The 20,818-nt window shown below is 47.6% G+C and overlaps 1 protein-coding gene across 3 annotated transcripts in view; it reads right to left on the bottom strand.

Moving 5' to 3' along the window:
• The window catches only part of IARS1 (isoleucyl-tRNA synthetase 1), a 68,672-nt gene that overhangs the window by 13,031 nt on the left and 34,823 nt on the right, over positions 1–20,818 (bottom strand). For all 3 annotated transcript variants that reach the window (XM_043565765.1, XM_043565766.1, XM_043565767.1), the window contains 16 exons: positions 20,511–20,584; positions 19,946–20,140; positions 18,095–18,181; positions 16,367–16,450; positions 15,262–15,406; positions 13,813–13,933; positions 11,235–11,326; positions 10,181–10,258; positions 9,248–9,369; positions 8,997–9,099; positions 8,673–8,756; positions 6,741–6,915; positions 4,292–4,404; positions 2,478–2,573; positions 1,456–1,632; positions 300–405 (listed from right to left, as the gene is read on the bottom strand). In XM_043565765.1, coding sequence (XP_043421700.1) covers positions 300–405; positions 1,456–1,632; positions 2,478–2,573; positions 4,292–4,404; positions 6,741–6,915; positions 8,673–8,756; positions 8,997–9,099; positions 9,248–9,369; positions 10,181–10,258; positions 11,235–11,326; positions 13,813–13,933; positions 15,262–15,406; positions 16,367–16,450; positions 18,095–18,181; positions 19,946–20,140; positions 20,511–20,584 — 1,852 coding nt within the window. The remainder of the gene's footprint in view (positions 1–299; positions 406–1,455; positions 1,633–2,477; positions 2,574–4,291; positions 4,405–6,740; positions 6,916–8,672; positions 8,757–8,996; positions 9,100–9,247; positions 9,370–10,180; positions 10,259–11,234; positions 11,327–13,812; positions 13,934–15,261; positions 15,407–16,366; positions 16,451–18,094; positions 18,182–19,945; positions 20,141–20,510; positions 20,585–20,818) is intronic.

The following is a 20,818-nucleotide window of genomic DNA, read 5'->3' on the forward strand; positions in this document are numbered from 1 at the left end:
GAACAGCTTTAAAGACATTCATAGGTTTAGGGGTACCTGGGTAGCTCAGTCAGTTAAGTGTCTGATTTTGGCTCAGGTCATGATCTCACAGTTTGTGGGTTCAAGCCCCACGTCGGGCTCTGTGCTGACAGCTCAGAGCCTGGAGCTTCGGATTCTGTGTCTCCCTCTCTCCCTGCCCCTCCCCGCTCCTCTCACAAATAAATATTACAAAAAAAAAAAAAAAAAAAAAAAAAAAAACACCACATTCATAGGATTAGCTAAAAAATAAAGTACAAACCACAGGATTCATTTATTCTTACCTTGCTCACTGCCATTTGTACAAATGTTAAGATTGACATATGCACAAGCAGGCCCAGGCGGGGATGATCCTCTGGTGAGTGTAATTTCCAGGTCAGATCCCTTTAACTGAGCACATGAGAGTATGTGACTGAGTAACTGCAGCACCGACCACAGTGTCACCAACTAACACAGCAACTGCTCCTCACGCCAAGAGCTCTGCACAATTCTGAGAGCATACTCAATCCCACCACTAAAATAGTCAAAAGCTACCGCTTTTCCCTTCATGTTTCTCTCTTTTCACCTTGTTCTCTTAAAAATATACAAAACAGGGGCGCCTGGGTGGCGCAGTCGGTTAAGCGTCCGACTTCAGCCAGGTCACGATCTCACGGTCCGTGAGTTCGAGCCCCGCGTCGGGCTCTGGGCTGATGGCTCAGAGCCTGGAGCCTGTTTCTGATTCTGTGTCTCCCTCTCTCTCTCTCTGCCCCTCCCCCGTTCATGCTCTGTCTCTCTCTGTCCCAAAAATAAATAAACGTTGAAAAAAAATTAAAAAAAAATAAATAAAAATATACAAAACAAAAATGAAACTATCTTGTAACTTGATCCACTGAAACAACAGTGACATCCAGCCCAGCCTGTCCCCTATAGAGGAGGAATGAGACAAGGGACAAATGACTGAATACATAACTGACACAAAAAGGAACTCCTTCCTCTTCTATTAATCACCTATTTCTTAATTATGGCCAATATCTTCCATGTCTTGGTTTCACATTTTCATAGTTACATCTAAAATGTGCCAACAGGAAATGAAGTAGTTATAATTTTATGTACAATCTACTACCATCAAAGTTAACTGCTTTACAAGTCAACTGCTATTTGCTTTTAACAGTCAAAGAATCCACAATATTAACTTCTCTAGTTTTAGATAAAGCAGTCCCACGCAGCCACTGATTTCCCGGCAACCCTCATGCACCTACTGTCTACCTTCCCCAGGGAACTGCTGTGAGAACAGTCCCTCCCTCCCTCTCTGGACGCCCCCTCCCAGACCTGATCCAGTGTATCAGGACTGAGGACTGTGCCAATTGCTACTGGGGGCACAATATCAACAGATAACAACATAAACTTAACATAAAATCTAACCTTGTATCTTTTGACAGTTCAGCAGAACCCAGAACTCACCTGTGTTTTTTCTTGAATAAGGACGTTGTCTGATAATGGAACTGGGTATGGTTTCAAGGGAGCCTTTATGGTGGCAAATATAAACTCCGTGTGGCTTTCGATAACATTATTCAGATATTTTCCTTCAGACTTAGCTTTATAGTAAACTGTTATTTCATCAGTCGGAACCAGATTGCACTGAAGGCACATACAGAAAATTTACAAGAAAGTGCATTTGTTAATCAAAACGGACAGTGCTGCTGAGCACGGCTGACAGTCCCATGTTGGATCATTACAGAAGGGCACAGGCTCCTGCCCAACCCTCCTCTGAAACAAAGGAGTGACCGAGTGCAAACGTGCTCACAGAGCTCTGAACTGAGGCAGAGCTCATGAGCACCCTGTTACGTGCTGGACTCCTGAGGTCTGGACTCCAGACCACAGGTCTCAGACACCTGGCCTAAGGGCTGGTGGGGGCCCCCCTGCTCCGGTCAGGGTTGGGGAGCCTCTGCCAGGGGTGGGGTGTGGAGGAGACCCCTCCTCAGGGTTAGGGTGTGGGGTGGGAGCTCCTGGCTGCCTCACCGGGCCAGCGATGGGCACAGTGCACCCGTCCTGGCTCCCAGCTCCCTAGTGAGGAGAACCACCCCCTCAGTCCAGACGCAACAGTGTATCCCTGAGTGAGGAGCCCTTCCTTGGACACCGGCTGTCATGTCTGGTGCCAGTCAGGAGGGCGACCGATCCAGAAGAGGATTTTGTGGAAACCCTGGAGAACTGAAAGCAGTGGACAAAGGGGGGGTTGGCTGAATGCTCCTAGTCAGAGAAACAAAAGAGCCACGTGCAGTTTGGGGTGACTGAGTAGGGAGGGGAAGGGCCCACGTTTCCTACAGGGTACGACGTACACACTGCAGATCTGGGACTAATTCTCATTACTCAATTACAATTACCTGTTTACATTAGTTGCCTCTCCTGTCCTCCCCAACAACCAACACAAACAAACCAACCATGCAAAACTCCCAGTTTGCTTGTACTTAATGTGACAAACTGACCTTTTTGCGAAGTTTCTGGATGCGATTGATGACCTCCCGAGCCACTCCTTCATCCACCATGGACTGTTCGGGGGTGACGTCTAAGAGAACCAAAGCCTGTAGGAATGGATGGTGCACAGCATATAAGGAAGAATAGTTCTCAAACCCAGCACAACTGTATGTACATTAAATTATAAGGAGTCTGTAACACAGCACTATTCACCCCACTGAGCAAAAGAGATAAAGTTACACTAGCATCTGGATGGCTCAGGTGCTTCTTTGTGAGAAGCCATTCCTCTCGCCAGGAGAGGCTGGCGTCTCCTGTTCTGCAGGTGCTGCTCCCAGGACACATGAGAACCTTGAGTCTCTGTGTAACTGCTGTTTGTCTGTGTGACCGCCCTTGCAGGGAGTGGGGTCAACAGTCACGGCCCACATGACCGCATGGCTTCTCACACCGTGGACGAGCTGGTGAGGGCCCCAGAGCTGCCCCGTTTCTTCAGCCAGGAACCCTGCTGTCCTTTGGATCGGGGGATTTGAGACGTGATTTCTACAGGGGACTGCAATACGCTTGATGGGATAGAAACTGCCATCTGCTTACTGACTTTGTCTACTTCCTACGCCATCTGTCATGGAGGCTGTTGAAGACGATGTGAGTAATGTAATGTTGTTGCCAGCACAGAGGGGGCCACGCTCGTAAATCAAGCACCAGCCCCAAAGACATTTCTGAGGAAACTCAATCAGTGAACAAACTTGCTTCACTAGAGGGCAGAACTGGAGATGGATGAGGAGGAGTCAGGGCAGGGCCACCCTGGTTCACAACACATAACCTGTGTCAAGAATCCCAGAGGACAAGGCCACCTCCTTGAGTGACCTCCTCAGGCTGGCCGCCATCAGGGTGTTCACACTCTCCCACCCTCGTCTCAGCTTCTTCCCCGATGGCTCCTCATGCCATCCACCCATGGGGAGCTGGAGGCTGGCCTTCCTCACGTGGTACTTGCCGCCCCACTACACGGGGCATGTTACACACAGGGGGCCTCCCGCAAGCCCCCCACTCCCACCCTGGAGATCTTATGACCCATCTGCCCAGAGAAGTCTGGTTGGAAGCAAAGAGAGAAGCTCTGACCCCAAAATCTGAAACTGCTGCAAGTCCCCCTCCAGGAGGTCCCACACCAACCCGCCCCCACGCTAGACTCTGGGCAAGAGCCCTTCTCTGTGCTCATTTCTTTTCTTTTTTTTTTTTTTTTTAATAATTTTTTAATACTTACTTTTGAGAGAGGGAGAGAGAGAGAGAGAGAGAAAGAGAAAGAGAGAGAGAGAGAGAGAGGCGTGAGCAGGGGAGGGGCAGAGAGAGAGGGAGACACAGAATCTGAAGCAGGCTCCAGGCCCTGAGCTGGCAGCACACAGCCTGATGCAGGGCTGGAACTCACGAACCGTGAGATTATGACCTGAGCCAAAGTCGGATGCTTAACCAACTGAGCCACCAGGCATCCCTGTGCCCATTTCTACCAGGTAACTCATCATGCAGAAGAGTAAGAACTGAGTTCCTTTTCTGTCTCCGTGACCGACTTGATCCTTGAAGAGTGGGGTTACATCTTGCTCATTTTTGTACGACCTGACACGACGATTGCCAGCAGAGGTCACAAAATATCTATTTGCATATACGTCAAAGAAATGCCATGTTAAGACAACAGTGGAGTTTACTAGAGAAATCTCAGGTGAATGCCTGGTCGATCTTACCCCAGGACGGGCTGCCAGAGCTGTCAGGACAGGGTGGTAAATACTTTCTCCTCTTATGCTATCTTCTGCAAAAGCAATGTTCTAGGGAAGAGAAGTACCTGGGCATCCGAGTGCGCTTCGTACTGCGTTGTCCCTCCTGCTGTCTGGTCAAAGGTGTACATGAGGCGGATGTCCTCTTCATGCAGCTCGTGACCTTCGACAACAATGGTCCCTATCGGAGAAGCAGCTGCCACTGTTAATCAGCCCCCTGCCTCCTCCTCATGCCACCCAGCTACCAATATATTATGCCATTTTTTTTTAAGTTTATTTATTTTGAAGGGGGAGGGCAGAGAGAGAGAGAGAGAGAGAGAGAGAGAGAGAGAGAGAATGCCAAGAGGGCTCAATCTCACGAACTGTGAGATCACGACCTGAGCCAAAATCAAGAGTTGGACGCTTAAATGACTAAGCCACCCAGGTGCCCCCTGATGCATCAAGCTGCAGAGACTTCATAAGAGATCATGTCTTCTTGACTCATGCCATTGTTGCAGTCAAGGATGCGAGAGACTTCCTTTACACTTGCCCAAGCTGCCTTGAGGACAATTAAATCACCGCCAACGTCTACCCGTGTATATAAGCCCCTAGATCCAAAGGCCTATGCCAAAAGGTGACATGTCCCTACCATAAACACACAGCAGCATGATGGAAGAGAACAGGCTGCAGAGTCCAGTCGGACCCAGGCCCCCACCCACTGGCTGCAGGACCCTGGTGTTCCACTACCTGCTGAGGATAGGAGGGCAAGGGTGACGTGAAGCCAACAGTGAGCAGGGGGAAGTCCTGGGCACCACCCTCCCATGGCAGCCAGGACGCATGAACAGCGGCTGTCGGTAACGCCCATCTGCGGTGAAGCCTGCTGTGGTCACCTACAATGGTCTTGGTCAGCACTGACTTTATGTCACTCTGTTCTGAAAACCATTTTGCTTCCCATTAGTGCAGAAATCCATTTGAAAAGTAGTTTAAAAGGAACCTGTAGATCTTTAGTATCAAGTAAATTTTATTTCAGGAATTTTAAAATATTTTGGCCATCTGTTGACACAACTTAGATTTGTGATTTGAAGTTTGATCAAAGATTGTTAATTTAACAAATCAATCAAGTTGGTTATGACTCAACTTTTATTTGCTAGCTTCCTATGCTTTATAAATTTTATCTAAAAATGTGGGGACTTTTAGGGACACTCCTCCCGAATTCCATGACCACTCATCTGATTTGAGTCCTTAAATCTCCCCTTGTGACACCTCTGCACTTACGATTTTCAGCTTCAGAGGGAGCCCTCGCCATCAAACACCTTGTGCCCTCAGGTGGCTACAGCACACTGAGCAGACAGTAAGACCACAGGATTCTAATCAAGGCAGAGCTGAGAATTCCCGGGCACCTGGAAGGTCCCCCAGAGGAGAGGAGAGAGGGGCTGAGTCCCCTTTCCTAACCTCCTCGTATTATCCTAGGCTTTTCCTTCAGAGCACTTGTCAAAACTACAATTTCCACAAATTTTCAATGTCGGCCAGCACATGAGGATAAGGACACCGTCTGTCTTACTCAATTCTGGGTTCCCAGGGCCAACCAAATGGAAAAGCTTTAGAAAGTATTTGTTGAATGAGTCCAATTCCAATCTTGCCAAAATCTGAGACTGAACTATGAATTCTAGAGATCTTAGAGAAATCATGGGAAGTTCTCACCCAGTTGTCCCTCACAAGCAGCTCCAAACCTCAGTGCTAAATCCCTTTCTCAAAATAGACTTTAATCCTTTCTTTCGAATATATTCTAGTCTTCATTTGGACACCTCCAAAAACCTACATGCTTTTTCTCCAAAAGCAATGACAGTACCAATGACACTTGATACCAGGGGGTTCAGCTCTCACTAGGGTAGTTTCTGGGCTCACGTTAGCATCTGCAGAATTCACTGGTAATGAAGGCTCCACCCATCTGGCTCAGTAAGTTCTACCTGGAAATCTAGCTCAGCGGAATCAATTCTATGGAATATTTCCATGTGAGAATACTCACTGCAGTATTATTGAGAATAGTAAAAGAAGGGAAACAATCTAAAGAATCAAAAATAAGACTGGTTAAAAACATCAGATATCCCTATGAAAGAAAATTATATCAATTATTGAAATAACATTTTAAAGACTAATAACACACTTAAAATAAGAAGTGCAAAATAAAAAAGTGAATAAAACATAAAGTATATAAGTGAAAAACACATTTAAAATTATAGCGTCATCTCCATTTTGTAAGGCTCCAGTTACATGACTATCTGTGTAACAAGAAGGAAATCAATCAGAATTTTCATACTGCTCCAGCAGTGGCAGAGAGTAGGCACTCAATCTGCATTAAATGGATGGGTGATGGGTTAGGGGGCATTTTTAGTCTCTTCTTTTCCAAAATTATAAGTATTTGTAATAAACATGTTTATGACCAGGAGAGGCTGGAACAGTGCAGGTCAAACAGGAGCCCAGGTGAGAGACCGCATCAGGTGAGGGCCATGGACAGGGTCGGCAGGGGTAGACACCCACCAGTCTCCTGGAAACGCTCTAGCTCCTCGCTGCTTAGCTGCTTGATGGCCATCATCACCGTCCTGAAGGCTCCCTTCAGCCGCTTGCCCAGGACCATGTGGTCAGGTTCTGCCCTTAGGCGAATGCCATACTTGTTTTTATCTGTAGACAGTGTAACTTTGCGAACATTCAACTCCTATAGTTGGTAGCCAAGATGAAACAGAAACATGGGAGATGAAAACGTGTGTCCACAAAAACTTGATATTCATAGTAACCTAAGTCACAACTGCCAAAAAGTGGAACCACCCTAGAGCCCCTCACCTGTGATGGGTAAACAAAATGTGGTCTATTCACACAACGGACCATTATTAGCAAAATAAAGGAACGAATCACAGCCACAGCCTATACCATGAATGACCCTTGGTGCCAAGTGAAAGAAGGCAGACTCAAAAGACCACCTACTGTCCGGTTCCACTTACAGGAAACATCCTGAGCAAGCACACCCAGGGACCGAAAACTTACACCTGTGGTTGCCAGGGCACAGTGGGGTCCTAAGGGCAGAATGGTGTGTGAATGCTAATGGATACTGGGTGTCTCTTTGGGGGGATGAAAACGTTATAAAATTACAATGGCTGTACAACTCTATAAATAATACTTACAAATCCTTCTTGTCCAGATCATTCAAGACAGTTGAGCAAAACTCAACTAAATAAGATTCTAGAATTAGAAATATGAACTTCATCTCTCAGGAGTAACGTTTACTCGAGCAATCTCAAAGCTCTAGAAGGTTACCAATTTTCTGAAGAATCAGGTGGCTGTAACATGTCTTGCCTCGACTGTGCTAGTTATGGGTTACCAATGCAGCAGGAAATGGAGGTGGCAGGTCATTATACCTGACTGGATTACTTGACCTGATCATAGTGATTAAGACAATCTATTTAAATATACTCTATTTTTAACCCTATCTGCAAGCATTAGTTATAGAATTTATAATCTAACTCTTTAGTCCCTAATATATGTCTAGAATCCTCAAGCAATTCAAAACCAAATCTAGAAATTAATATTTTCTACAGTAATATATTTAAATATTACCTGTAAAAACATAAAATTGAAATTAAAAATATATTTATTTTTAAAACATCGTGGAATATAGCTTTCTGGGAGACAACTGACATCACAGTTTATGCTGACTCCAAATGCACTCCCAGGGACCCACCCACATCTACACGCTAACATATGCACAAAGACACATACCTTTTCTTTGTTGTCAGAAACCTGAGTTTTCAACAATGGGAAAGTGATTTAAACAAAGACGTAGCGGAGAGCAAACACTCTCCAGTTGTTAAAAGAATAAAGGAGGTCTCTAGGTTCTGACCTTGGGAGTCCTTTAAGAAAAACTGTCAAGTGAGAAAACCAAGTTGAAAACTATACATGTGGTCCTCTCTAGCACAAAGTCAATGGTGTGTACATGTGTGTGCACACAGTGCTCCGACAACCTGGTGGGGATGCCCTGGTGAACATCCCCAGAAGCCATTGGACGGGAAGGGACTCACCCCATACTTGGTGCTAGAGTCTGAGCTGCTCATGACCAACGCGTGCTCACCTGTTACTTAATGATTTGATGGAACGATTTTTGGGTTGATTAACAAAACACTCTGGAGAAAATAAGTGGATGAAGATAGTGAGTGTATTACCACTAAGGTAACAAAATCCACTGATCTTGGAACTGCTTTTAAAGAATTACAATTACACTGTAAAAAATGCAAAAATGCATGCTGATTATAAGCAAAGTATCACATTCCGTGGATGGTTTGGCATATGAATGTACTGACACACAAAAGGAAAGGATAAATGATACATTCAAAGTGAACCTCACTGAAGAGAACTAGTCACAATAATCTTCTCAAAGAAGGAATTATTTTCGGACCCAAACAGACAAGCCAGAGGTCTTACCTCAATGATATACTTCTCCAGAGATTTGATCTCATTGAGAGCTTCTGGATCCTGGTGGATAACCACAATTTCTTTCAAAGGATACTAGGAGGAAAGGAATGGAAAGTTTACCAAGCAGCCAGCCCTTGAAACTGCAGGAAAATGAAATGTTAAAATCTGAATCTCAAGTTCCAGACTGATCAGGCTCATCTGGCACTAAGTCATCCACACCCCTGTTGCAGAAAAGAAAAAAAAAAATACCATTGCTGGAAGCTCTCTAAGAAAATGCTCCAAAGGCATAATGATTTAGGCCTGTGCACGTAAAATACAAACAAAGCGTCAAACCTTTATCGGAATGGTTTTGCGGTCTCGAATCACTCGCCCAAGCTCAATCACAGACTGCATCCGAGAGACCGCGCTCTCCGTGTTCTTGTCAATCAGCTCCTCCCTGGTGGCAGAGGTGGGGTGAGAGGGACTCCATGAGAAAACAGTCCCAAATGACAGGCATGCACAGTGAGGAAGGGGAGGCCCCAGAGCAGGGCCGCCATGTGAGCCTTCCTGGACCCAGGAGAGGCTTATGTGTGTTTGATTCTTACCGAACGTGGGGCAGCATGAGGTAGTGGATGCTGAGTGTGTCCTTGTCCTGGACAGAACCGGGGTCAATCAGCAGCTTTAGATTCTGGTACATCAATTCGGTAAGAAAAGGTGTATAGGGGGCCTGCGTGAGGACATCAGATATCACATCACTGACACACAGCCATCAGTAACTGATTTCAGTTAGAGTGGAAACAGCAGCTCCATACTTTAGAGAACACAGGGACATGCACAGAAGTGGGCATGAGATTACTGAACACACCGTGTGAAAGAAACGGCCTCCTTCTGAACTTGGCAGGATGGATGCCGTGCAGCACAGTAGCAGGGTTGCGGCCGGAGGCCCCGAAACATCCCAGAGGAAGGTGTGCAATAAAACAGGAGCCCTGGCCACATTAATATGCACACGAGTGAATGTCCCTACACCTCAGAAACCTCATCTGTAAACTGGGGACATGTTCCCTAGGGTGACAGTGAGTGAGTCGGACTTCAGGCACGGGTACTAGGCAGGCTCCTGTTCATGAATGTTCAGGAAGTGAACAGAAGACTTGTAACATCACACTAGAAAAGTGGTAATAGGATATTGGGAACCTAAGCTGGAATTTTCACTTGTGTGTATCACTGAATATTTTAATTGATAGGATCATGTTTTTATAGAAATCCAGGTAAAGATGGGTGTGTGCTCACAGGGAGCAGTGGCTTTTCCATCTGGAGGCCAGCACCCTCCCTGAAATGTGCTGCCAGTGTGAACAGGAAGTGAATGTGTCTTACCCCCTCCTGACACAGACAAGCTAGTAAGATTCTGGAAAAGGAAGTACAGATTCAAGTTGTTTTAAAGCTTCTATTCCTATTTCTGGGGGGATAGGTACAGACTAGACACAGACAGAGGACACAGCAGCAATGGGGCTGGCGTTTCAGAACTGGGTCCAGTATCTCACCATGAGCCTGCACAGAGACAGCAGAACACTGAACAAGGTCTCCAGGGCCATGACACAGTCCTCCACCCCGTTTTCGCCCTAGTCAACAAGAAAGGAACACGCATCAGACTGGGAGGCGACCTGCAGAGGACAGAGCATGCGGACAGGACAGAGGGCCTGGGACAGGAGGCCAGCATGGGCCCTGCTATTTTCCACCTCGGAGGCCCAGGTGGACGAGAGGACCTGCAGGCATCAGGTGCCACGTACAGAAACGTGTACAGAAGACTTAAAGTAATTTTAGGTAAGATTCTCATTTTAAAAAAATGTATACACTGTATATTTTAAAAAACGTACACACTGTATATTTAAGAAATAATTACACTATCATTGCAGGAAAAACACAAAGGTTATAAAAAAAGAAGTCAACCATAATGAAGTTATACAGAAGTAACCACGGTGAAAAGTTTAGTTTAAGCCCCTCGAGACGTGTGTATAGGTATGTGGTCTATCGAACAAAATGAAATTACTGTTCTGTTACAGGCCTTCATCATTCACACACCTGAATTTAGACTGATGGGATGAGGCACAGGTGCCCTCATGGTCTATATGTGGCCTTAGGGCCTGGGACAGGATGCAGGCTTCACCGAGGCCAAGTCCCCCATGGGCTCAGGGAAGAGTCCTGTCAACAAATAATGGACCCTCTAGAGGAAGAACCAAGGAGGGGCCCCTCTTGGGATCACAGCCATACCAGAAACACTGGCAAGTATCTGTATGAATTTTTTCTGTATTTTAAGAGATTCTGCTCAGCTTAGTCTCATATGGCCCTGAGACTGTCCAATATGACGTGTCCTTAGCTGTGTTTTGAAAATATGTGAGGTGACTTTTAGAACTTACAGATTCCCATCCATTAAATGGTGATAAATACAGTTAACTTGCAATGTAAAAAGGAGAAAGAGAAAGAGCTTCAAAAACCAAGAGCATCTGAAAACATTCCTTTCTCTTCTGGCTACGCCCAGGTGTCTCTACTGTTGCTGCCCTCATATCCATCTGTCAGCAGCAGCCTGCATGCACTCACCTTCAACCTTCTGCGGTTCATCCGGACGTACCAGTTGGTTAGGACATCCACGAACTTGACCAGGCGAGGCACTACAGTGTAGAGCCTGTAAGCTGAAAGCAGGCGATCAGGCAGTTAAGAACAGGTGAGCATCTGGGGTACGGCAAGGGCCAGACACAAGACAGGGCTGGCTGCCCTGCCACCCCAGGGCTGCCACGACTGCAGCCTGCACTGTAAGGGGACAGGAAGAAGCACAGGGACAGCCCTGATGGCATGCACCAAGGATGCACCACACGGCCGTCAGGGTGTCCAGGGGCACATGAACCACGCTGTGTGAGCTGAGGACAAGCTCCCGCTGTCAGTGAGAGAAACAGAGCCCCCAGACCCGCGGTGGAGGCCACAGGTGCACGCCACATGGCTCCATGAGGCCCGTTTCCCTGGTGCTGTGTGTGGGGTGGCACCACGAAAGCTCAACTTCCTTGCACTGTGCTACCCTGAGCGTCCACTAGGTCGTGCTAGATGCACCGAGGGCTCTAGTCAGGGGCTGAGGCACAGCACCAGGCCAGTGCTTTCCAACCAGGAACGCTCTGCTCCGAGGTCTGGAGACACTCTGGCGGTCACAGCTGGGCAGGTGGGCCCCGGGGAAGCTGCTCACCGTCCTACAGTGCAGAGCCAGCCCCCTACAGAGGATGCCTGGCCCAAATCCCCAGTGGAACAGGCTTCCTAGAGGCCACAAACGTCCAGGAAAGACCGCAGAGGAGGCTGTAAAAGGAGAAAGACAGGAGAGCTCCCGAGGAATTCCGAGGGCAAATGGAACGGTGAGGGTGCTCAGCCAGCCATGTTTGAGGCATGGGCCTATAGTTAGGATTTTTCTGTTTACCTCCCCTTAATGGATACTCCACACTGTACAAAAATACACACCAAAAGCAAGAATAAGACCAACAATTATAATACAACTTATATCAATGAGAGTGTTCAGTAAATGTTAACGAGGCCTCTGGTCTAAACTGGTAACCACGGGGCGCCTCGGTGGCTCAGCCGGTTAAGCATCTGACTCTTGATTTCTGCTCAGGTCATGATCTTGTGGTTTGTAAGTTCAAGGTCTGTGTGGGGCTCTGGAACCTGCTTGGGATTCTCTCTCTCCCCGTCTCTGCCCTTCCCCCACCCCCAAATAAAAAACTGGTAACCACAATGAGAAGCTGCCAAAGGCAGAGCACGGCTCACAAAGACCAGGGCTGAGGTGCCAGTGGCCACTCACTCCCGGAGAGGCGACATGGCAAGTGGAGGCCTAGTCTGAAGAGAAGAGGAGTAAGTGATTTCTAGGGTTCACTACACCCCTCGCCTTCTCAGAGGCTAGAGTTCCCTGTGCCTTGGTGTCAACCCTTGGAGGGCACACAGAACCATCACAACACAGCAGTACCATGGGCTGTGGGGTCCCTGACGGGAACTGCAGACCCTCTGGTCCTCAGAACCCTGTCTGTGAGGGCCTGAAGGTAAAGAGTTGGCTGCTGTTCATCTCCTGTGCTCAGCCATATGTGCTTCCCAGGAGACAGGCCCGAGCTCAGGTGCTGCCCAAAGACAGTCCCCAGGCTTGTTTCCTATCACTCAGGAGGGACGGGTGGACATGGCTGTGAGCAGGTGTCCTGGGGTGTGCACTGAGCTCTGCCTTACACATTCATTTCCATCTTCACTTACATCAATTTGTCCAACAGCTTGATAGTCACCTGATCCTTAATGATACATATTCAGTGGGTGGGCGCAGGCCTCGAGGGATGGGGTGGAATCCTTCTGTGCCAGGTGCTGGGGCACCAAGGAGGCCATATGCCTGCACGAACGGCAGGGCATTGGGGGGGCAGGTTAAACTTGCCAGGGCATGCACAGCAGAGCCGTCTCTTCTCCTCTGCCCACCGACTTTGTCAGACCCATGTCAGGTATCCTACTTTAGTAGTTTCTGGAATTTCTCTCTCCGACTCGTAGCTATTCCGTCCCCTACCTCCAGGAAACCAACATAAGCTACTCTCCCCACCTGTGTCTAAGACCTAATTCGTTGTTGTTAGGTAACAGAAATATGGGGAAATATCTGCCTCATTATTATTTTCCTGTATTTCCTAATTTTTCTAGACCAAACAGGGACTACTTATTTAATGATTAAAGCAGACTAAAAATAAGTAAAAATGCGTGTTAACAAATACTACCTGAACATCTACTATCTTCCGCCTACTCTATGCACACGATCTTGGTTTGAGCCTCATAACAACGCCTCTAGGCACTTTCCACAGAAAGAAACTGCAGCTTGAGGACTTTAGGCAGCACCTGCCACCGGAAAAGGTGGTGGGGGTGAGTTCTGAACCACTGAAGCCACAGAAGGCCACAGGTCTGCAATGGTACCTGGGGTAGGCAGGGTGAGGCTGAGCACATTTCTACAATAAGCCTTAACAAAACCATACCTGAGAGATTAAAAGAAACAATTACTTGTCTCCTGTTCTGTCTCTCTCAAATTGCCTATAAAACTTTCTCTATGTTTATAGAGAAACACAGTTAAGCATCAAAAGGGCAATCAGAAAGAAAAGAGCCCTTATATCCGGCCCTAGAGTCATACCTGCCATCTCGGTCTCAAAGAACCCAACCAGCGACTGCATGCAGGATAGGACCCAGCGGTCTGTCACGTTGGCACTTTCTTTAACCGTGTTCTCATTGTACAGGAACTCCATTTCTTCCTCCTGGGGAGTGACAGTCACTGAAACGTTCTGTGTGCTTAGGGGAAATTACTGCACAGAAATGAATGCTTTGAATCACTCCACCTGAAAGTAGCTCACAACAATCCACAAAACCCCAGAACCCAATGGGCAATTTAAATTTCTGACTGTCGCAGTATTTTCCAAATAAGCTCTACACTTGGGATATTACGTCCTCAATGAATTACACTTTTGAGTGAAGTAAAGAAAATTTAGAGGAAAAATATCCCTTTGCACCAAAAAGTTTATGAATTGAAAAATATTCCAAAGTCTTGTAAGTGTAGGATTTAGTTACTTAAAGCTGCATAGCAAAAGCTAGTACAGCTGGCCAGGACTGGATGAAGGTGTATAATCCAAACACGAACACTAGGAATTTATATCTCTGCTTTACTGTCCACTGTACTGAATGCTTTGACTCGCCCCTCCTTTTCCCTTGCAAAACCCTCCTCAAGTTGAAGGCCCATTTCACCCATGCCCCCCACACTGTAGCAACCCCAGGCTGGCAGAGCAATGGCCATGCTAATGGTGGCCCTGATCTGAGGGCCTGATGGTGGAGCTCGTGCCCGGCTGCCAAACCCAAGAGAGCCCCATGGTGCTCCCGAGTCCCGCACCAGCTAGAGGCCTGCAGGGACCTGCCTGCCCTCCATGACTCACAGGGAGAGGCCACATCAGGAGATGAGCCAGAGGCAGCCAACGGTGAATAGCCAGCCCACCGGAGTGTGGCCTCCAACCAATTTCCAGAAAGGATTAATGTTGCGTGATTAGTCAATGGTATCGTACACAGTAAGGCGCTGGACATAGAAGATGCGTGGTATCGGGGTCTGACCCTAAAAGGAGCCCTGAGAGCACAGACAGGCACCCCCGTGCAATGGAGCCTCAGGGGAGGTGGCTTCTCAGACGGGGCACAGAACCTCCCCAATGCACTTCCACACACACCACAATCCTGGTTTTCCCTCCTAACAACCCAGTGGGACGTCTCTCACTTTCAGAGCCTGGACCCGGATGCACCACTGAGCACCGTGTGTAGCAGCCTCTCCTCAGCGTTTCCTCACTGCAGGCGGCCGACTCACCCCCAGCCCACCTGTCAGCCTGGGGTCCAGGAGGGAGGGCAAGTGGGGGATCAATAAACCTCCAAGGGGACTCCTCTGCAGGGGCCCAGCATGCCGCAGAGGCCAGCTGGAGCCCACCCAGTGCAGACCCCAGACTCTGTGCACTTTCACTGGTGGCCCCCCAACAGCTCTGAGCCCCATCCACAGGGACCGCTTTGTGGTGTTGCCCATGGAGCTCTTTCCTACACAAACCCAAGCCCACACCTTCTGCAGCCTCAGCACGTTCTGGATGAAGAAGCGATAGGCGTTGTACCACGGGAGCAGCACGTCCTTCAAGACATCACGCACACCCTCCTCCTTAAAGCGGAGGTTTTCTGCTCTCACCACAGGGGAGTTGATCAGATATAATCTGGATGAGGAGAAAAATCACACAGAAAAGGAACATAGAAATTAAAACAAACATTATTATTGGGCATGTTGACAAGACAAACAAGAAAATTAGCATTTTTACATAAAGGGGGAGAATCACCAATACTCTTCTAATGGTCAATTTAAAAGTGACAAAGCTCTTACTCTGTGTAGGAAAACTAGTGAATAACGAAGGGGAGACGTAACCCCTACCAAGATGTGGCACTTGGCCAACCCAGGGGCACCCGCAGGGATTCACAGAAGGAGCAGAGGGCTCCAGAGGGCAGAGGCCAGGGGTGCTGCTAAACACCAGATGGGACAGTCCTCACTGCAATGACTGACGTGGCTCTCAGGTTGTCAGCAGGCCCAAGGGGAAGTCTAACAGATAACCGGGGGGTGGGGGAGGACACCCCATTCACTGACCCTGGGCCACACAGCAATTGCCAACGTGCTTGGGCACAGCCCCTGGATGTGTCTCCGTGTCTGTGGCAGGAGGAGGCGGGACGAGACATCTGTGGTTCCCCTGCCACCCAAACACTTCATGTCCATGACTAGGACTCCTATTTCAAGTGGTGGCTCAAGTTTCTCTACAAGCTTTTCGATATTAGTTTTTATGTGCTCTAGCATAAATATACCACAGATGGCCCTTCTGAGGAGCAAGTGTAAAAAAGGACTAAATGGCCAAGGAGATGGGAGTCAGGGGAGGGAGGGAGACAGAAAGCCCAGCAGCCGGCCCGAGAGCAACACAGGCCCAGTTCCCCACAATACCTCTGGGTTTGCACACACTGCTGTATTTAGAAAACCACCTTGCGGGTTTGGAGCCAACACCACACCAACATAACTGACCACATTACCACACACACTTTTCAAAAGCTAATTATAAACCAAATTAAGGAACACGATCAATAAAGGGAGCTTACATAAAACGACATTATACACAGGGCAGGGCAGTGGCTTGTACCTGAGGGCGTCAGCACCATATTTATGGATGATTGAAAGTGGATCTGGATAATTCTTTTTTCGCTTGCTCATTTTTTGGCCATCACTTGAAAAAACAAAAGGGAGATGCCAATCAAATGCGTCACTGTCGCGGTTTACCTTTACATACGGCTATAGGTCACTTGCAAACCGGAATACATAAATGTAAGTGGCATAAGGGCACAATAGGTAGTCTTTCCGAACACGGTGGTGAGTCAGTGGAGAAGTTGAAAACACAGGCTCAGCATTTATCCCAGAGAAATGAAAACCTGAATTGGTACAAAAGCCTGTAACAGCAGTTCATAGTCAGCAACCACTGGGGACAACCCCATGTCCTCCAGCAGGCTATGGTCAAGCTGCTGTCACCCGCACCCGGAGAACTGCTCCACCGAGGACACAACTTTCCTGAGGAATCTCCAGGGCATTTCACTGAGTGGCAAAGCCAGGCCCTAAGTCATAGAGGGTAGGATTCCATTCACATAACAGAACTTGAAGTGATAGAATCAGAGATGAGGAGCAGACTAGTGGTTGCTGGGGGGCCAGGGGCAATGGTGGGGGGGCGGTGGGGGAGGGGAGAGTCCTGGGATGCCAAAACAGTTTAGTACCTTGACCGTGCTGATGGGCACAGGGACCTACATGTGTGGTAACTGTGTGCAACTAAGCACGCCAGCAAATGGGTACATGTGAGACAGGGGGCTGAACAGGATGGGGCGGTGATGATGCTGGGTGTGAAAAGTGTGACCTGGCAAAGCACACCAGGGCTCTCTGTTACTGCTGCACAACTGTACGCAAATCTACGATTCAATAATGTTTTCAATTAAAAAAACTCCAAAGAGGGGCGCCTGGGTGGCGCAGTCAGTTAAGCGTCCGACTTCAGCCAGGTCACGATCTCGCGGTCCGTGAGTTCGAGCCCCGCGTCGGGCTCTGGGCTGATGGCTCAGAGCCTGGAGCCTGTTTCCGATTCTGTGTCTCCCTCTCTCTCTGCCCCTCCCCCGCTCATGCTCTGTCTCTCTCTGTCCCAAAAATAAATAAACGTTGAAAAAAAAAAACAAAAAAAACAAAAAACTCCAAACATGCACAGACAGTAGAGCCAGACTCCCTGTGTGCACAAGGTGACTTTATCATCGTTGGCTGTGTTACTTTGAGCAAGTTGCTTATTCTGTATCTCAAACTCCTCAAATGTCCAAATGGGATAAGAAAAGGACCCACGTCAGTTCTGGAGCTCTGATGAGAGGAAACGAAACACTCACAGCAGGGCCTGCACAATGTCCTGCCTCGGAAAGCACAAGGCAAGGTATCTATGTAAATGTTTACTTCTTATTTTTAGTAATTTGCACTTGACTTTAAATGACTACGGGTAATAGAAGAAAAAATAAGAATCCTCTATGACTTCGAAAATCTCTAGAACCCATAGTTCCCTCGTGTTAAAAAGACAAAAAAATCTTTATTAAAGGACCAGGGTACAGATTAAGTAAGTACCAGCAGCGAATGTACTTTATCACAGGATGCATGCCCCCACCCCCCTCAGGCCTCACTCTCCAGTCTGCCCTTCTCCCTGGGAGGGACCGACACTGGGAGAGAAGTGGGCAGGAAGGGAGGGAAAGGGAGGGGAGGGAAGGTAAGGGAAGAGAAGGGAAGAGCAGCAACAAGAAATGGCTAGACCCACCCGGACCATGGCTGCTAGAGCAAAGGGCCAGGGACAAGCACCTGCCTGGCCAGGACGAGCCCGTTCACAATCACGTTCCTGAAAGGCGGCTGTCCGAAGAGAGCCGTGGCCAGCACCAGCAGGGTGTAAAACCTGGAAAAAACCCATAAACAGATCAGCAACAACAGAAAAGGAATCTGAGCAAAGGAAAAAAGACTATGTTTATTTATAGTACTAAATTTCTATTTTAGATCAGTTACCTTTATTAATTGTTTATGACAAAAGTTCTTGGCTGGTGACACTGGAAACATTTGGGGGTGTGCTGAAAAACCACACAGGACCCCACTGCAGACAAATCAGGTCAGAAAACAGAAAATGTGACTGAAAGCTAATAAAGTACCCCAGCAGCTGAGGACAGAACTGCCGCCCTCCTCAGGGGCCAGCTGGCAGCCCCTTGGGACCCCTAGACATGCCAGGCTGAAAATCCAGGTGTGTGTGGCCTTAGCATAATGTCACATGAGACAGTCTGAGGACAGGAGATGCAGAAGGCACTCTCCCCCAAAAGTCAGACAGCAGAGACTAGGAATGCAGATGACATCTTTGCTCTGCCAGACGCCACGCACACTGCTGCCTTGCTAGCTCGCTTGTTCCCTAAACTCCACCACATCCCTGCAGCCACCCTAGTGAGTGATGCTCCAGTGTCACTTCCAACCTGGTTTTGCACCCCAAGACATGACAGGACATGGATGGTTGAGGGTGGACCAGACAGCCTTCCTCTGAAGGTGGGTCAGGAGATCCTGGCTGCCAGGACAGGCAGCCTGAGCCTGAGGCAGGCGGGGAGAGACGTGCACTGAGGGACCACAGGACTGTCAAGGGCTGGCAGACATCGCCACCCCCCCAGGGACATAACCTGCTGGTGAGACATCTGGGCTTCCCTAAGAAGGGCTTTGGACCTGTTCCTAAAGATAAATGGATTGGAGGCTGAAAATGGCACTTTCTGGAACGTTAAGACTGGAATTCAATTTGTGATGTCTATTGCAAGATGTAAAAGTAGAAAATGACACTAATGTTCCTGAAACACTGCTGTAAAAACATTACTAATCGAAGTGGAATCAGAACCTGGGCCAGCCAAATTTCTCATCCACGAGAAGGGAACTCACCTTTTTCTAACCCACAAGACAAGGGTACTGCTTTAAACAGGCACCAGATAAAAACAATGCCAAAAGCCTTCCCCTCCTTGCTTTTTCCCCCCCAAGTCTGGATTTTTTAGAATGTTGATTTTATGAGGCTAGCTTTAACATCTGAGTACTCTTCCAAGTATTCTTTAAATCTGTAGCACCCAAATCATTATCTTACATGTAAGTACTCATTAAACATTTGAGTAGCTTGTTTAAAATGGGTAAGAACATACATTTTGTTTTATATCACTTAATCTTCAAGTATAACAAATCTCTCTATTCCAAAATGTCAATGAAATAATTCAAACTCTAAAACAGCTTTACTGCAGTGAGAGATCTCTACACAAAAGAAACTTTATTATTTACTTATTTTTATGTTTATTTTTCAAACAGAGAGAGAGAGAGATCACGAGAGCATATGAGGGCAGAGACAGGGGACAGGATCTAAAGAAGGCTTTGTGTAGATAGCAGAGAGCCTGATGTGAGGCTTGAACTCACGAACCATAAGATCATGACCTGAGTCAAAGTCAGACACTTAACTGACTTAGCCATCCAGGAGTCCCTCAAAAGACACTGTAATAATATGTTGGGTGGTGAGGGGCAGAGGGCAAGAACAGAGCCTGTTTTGTTTGACACAATCCCTCTAGCACCCAGCTAATCGATGTTAGGTGCTCAGTAAAATACCCTGAAATCCAATAAAATGAAATCAGTAAAATTCTTGAAAGAACAAAGAACATACCATCCTCTGGTTTGGTCAATGCCTTCGGCAATGAAGTCTGCAGGAAATGCATCATCAAACTCCCTCTTGTTTTCAAATGGATAATGAACTTGAGCATAGGGCATGCTGCCACTCTCGAACCAACAGTCAAACACCTCAGAGATACGACGCAACACCCCCTTCCCACAACGGGAAGGGATGGTCAGATGGTCAATGCTAAGAAACAAAGCAAAGCCACTTCTATTAGTTCTAACTACAAAACAACTTGCGGTCTAATTACCAAGAAGAAACACGATACCTATCAAGCTTTCATCTGCAAACAGAAACACTGGTAGTTATCACAGGCTGTCAGAGGGCACTGTGATGCTCAATCTGGGGGGTTCATACCATAGTCACCCGACATCCAACTCCAGGACAGAGGCCACCCTTCGTGAACATGACCCGAGTCACCAACAAAGTAACTCAGCAAACCAGTACTTGATTCCGACACGTAGCTCTGAGATCTGTTCTACAGACGTCTCCCCAGCACCTAGCCAGGTGCTCTCTAAATGACGGAACAAAGAAAAGCGGACGTTCAGAGACTGACCTCTCTCTGTGGAGATCAGAGACCTTCGCTCCTGACAGTTCTTCAAGCTCTGCCATTGATCCAATGCATACTACCTGTCAAAGCAAAGTCAAAAGGCGGAAGAATCTCAGAGCCAAAGACCACACAGCTTTACTTTACGCAACATTCACACTTCGTTTTGGAAACCTCTGACTTTCAGGATGGCTGTCAGTAATGTGGCTTACGTCATCAAAGGCTGCAGGTCACTGAGGAGATGAGAGGGCTCCACTATATCAGGAGTCCCTACATGGAGAGGACCTAACAGCATCCACTCAACACGTACTTTTGAG

Source organism: Prionailurus bengalensis, chromosome D4 (genome assembly GCF_016509475.1).
Source record: "Prionailurus bengalensis isolate Pbe53 chromosome D4, Fcat_Pben_1.1_paternal_pri, whole genome shotgun sequence".
In the NCBI taxonomy this organism is placed as follows: Eukaryota; Metazoa; Chordata; class Mammalia; order Carnivora; family Felidae; genus Prionailurus; species Prionailurus bengalensis.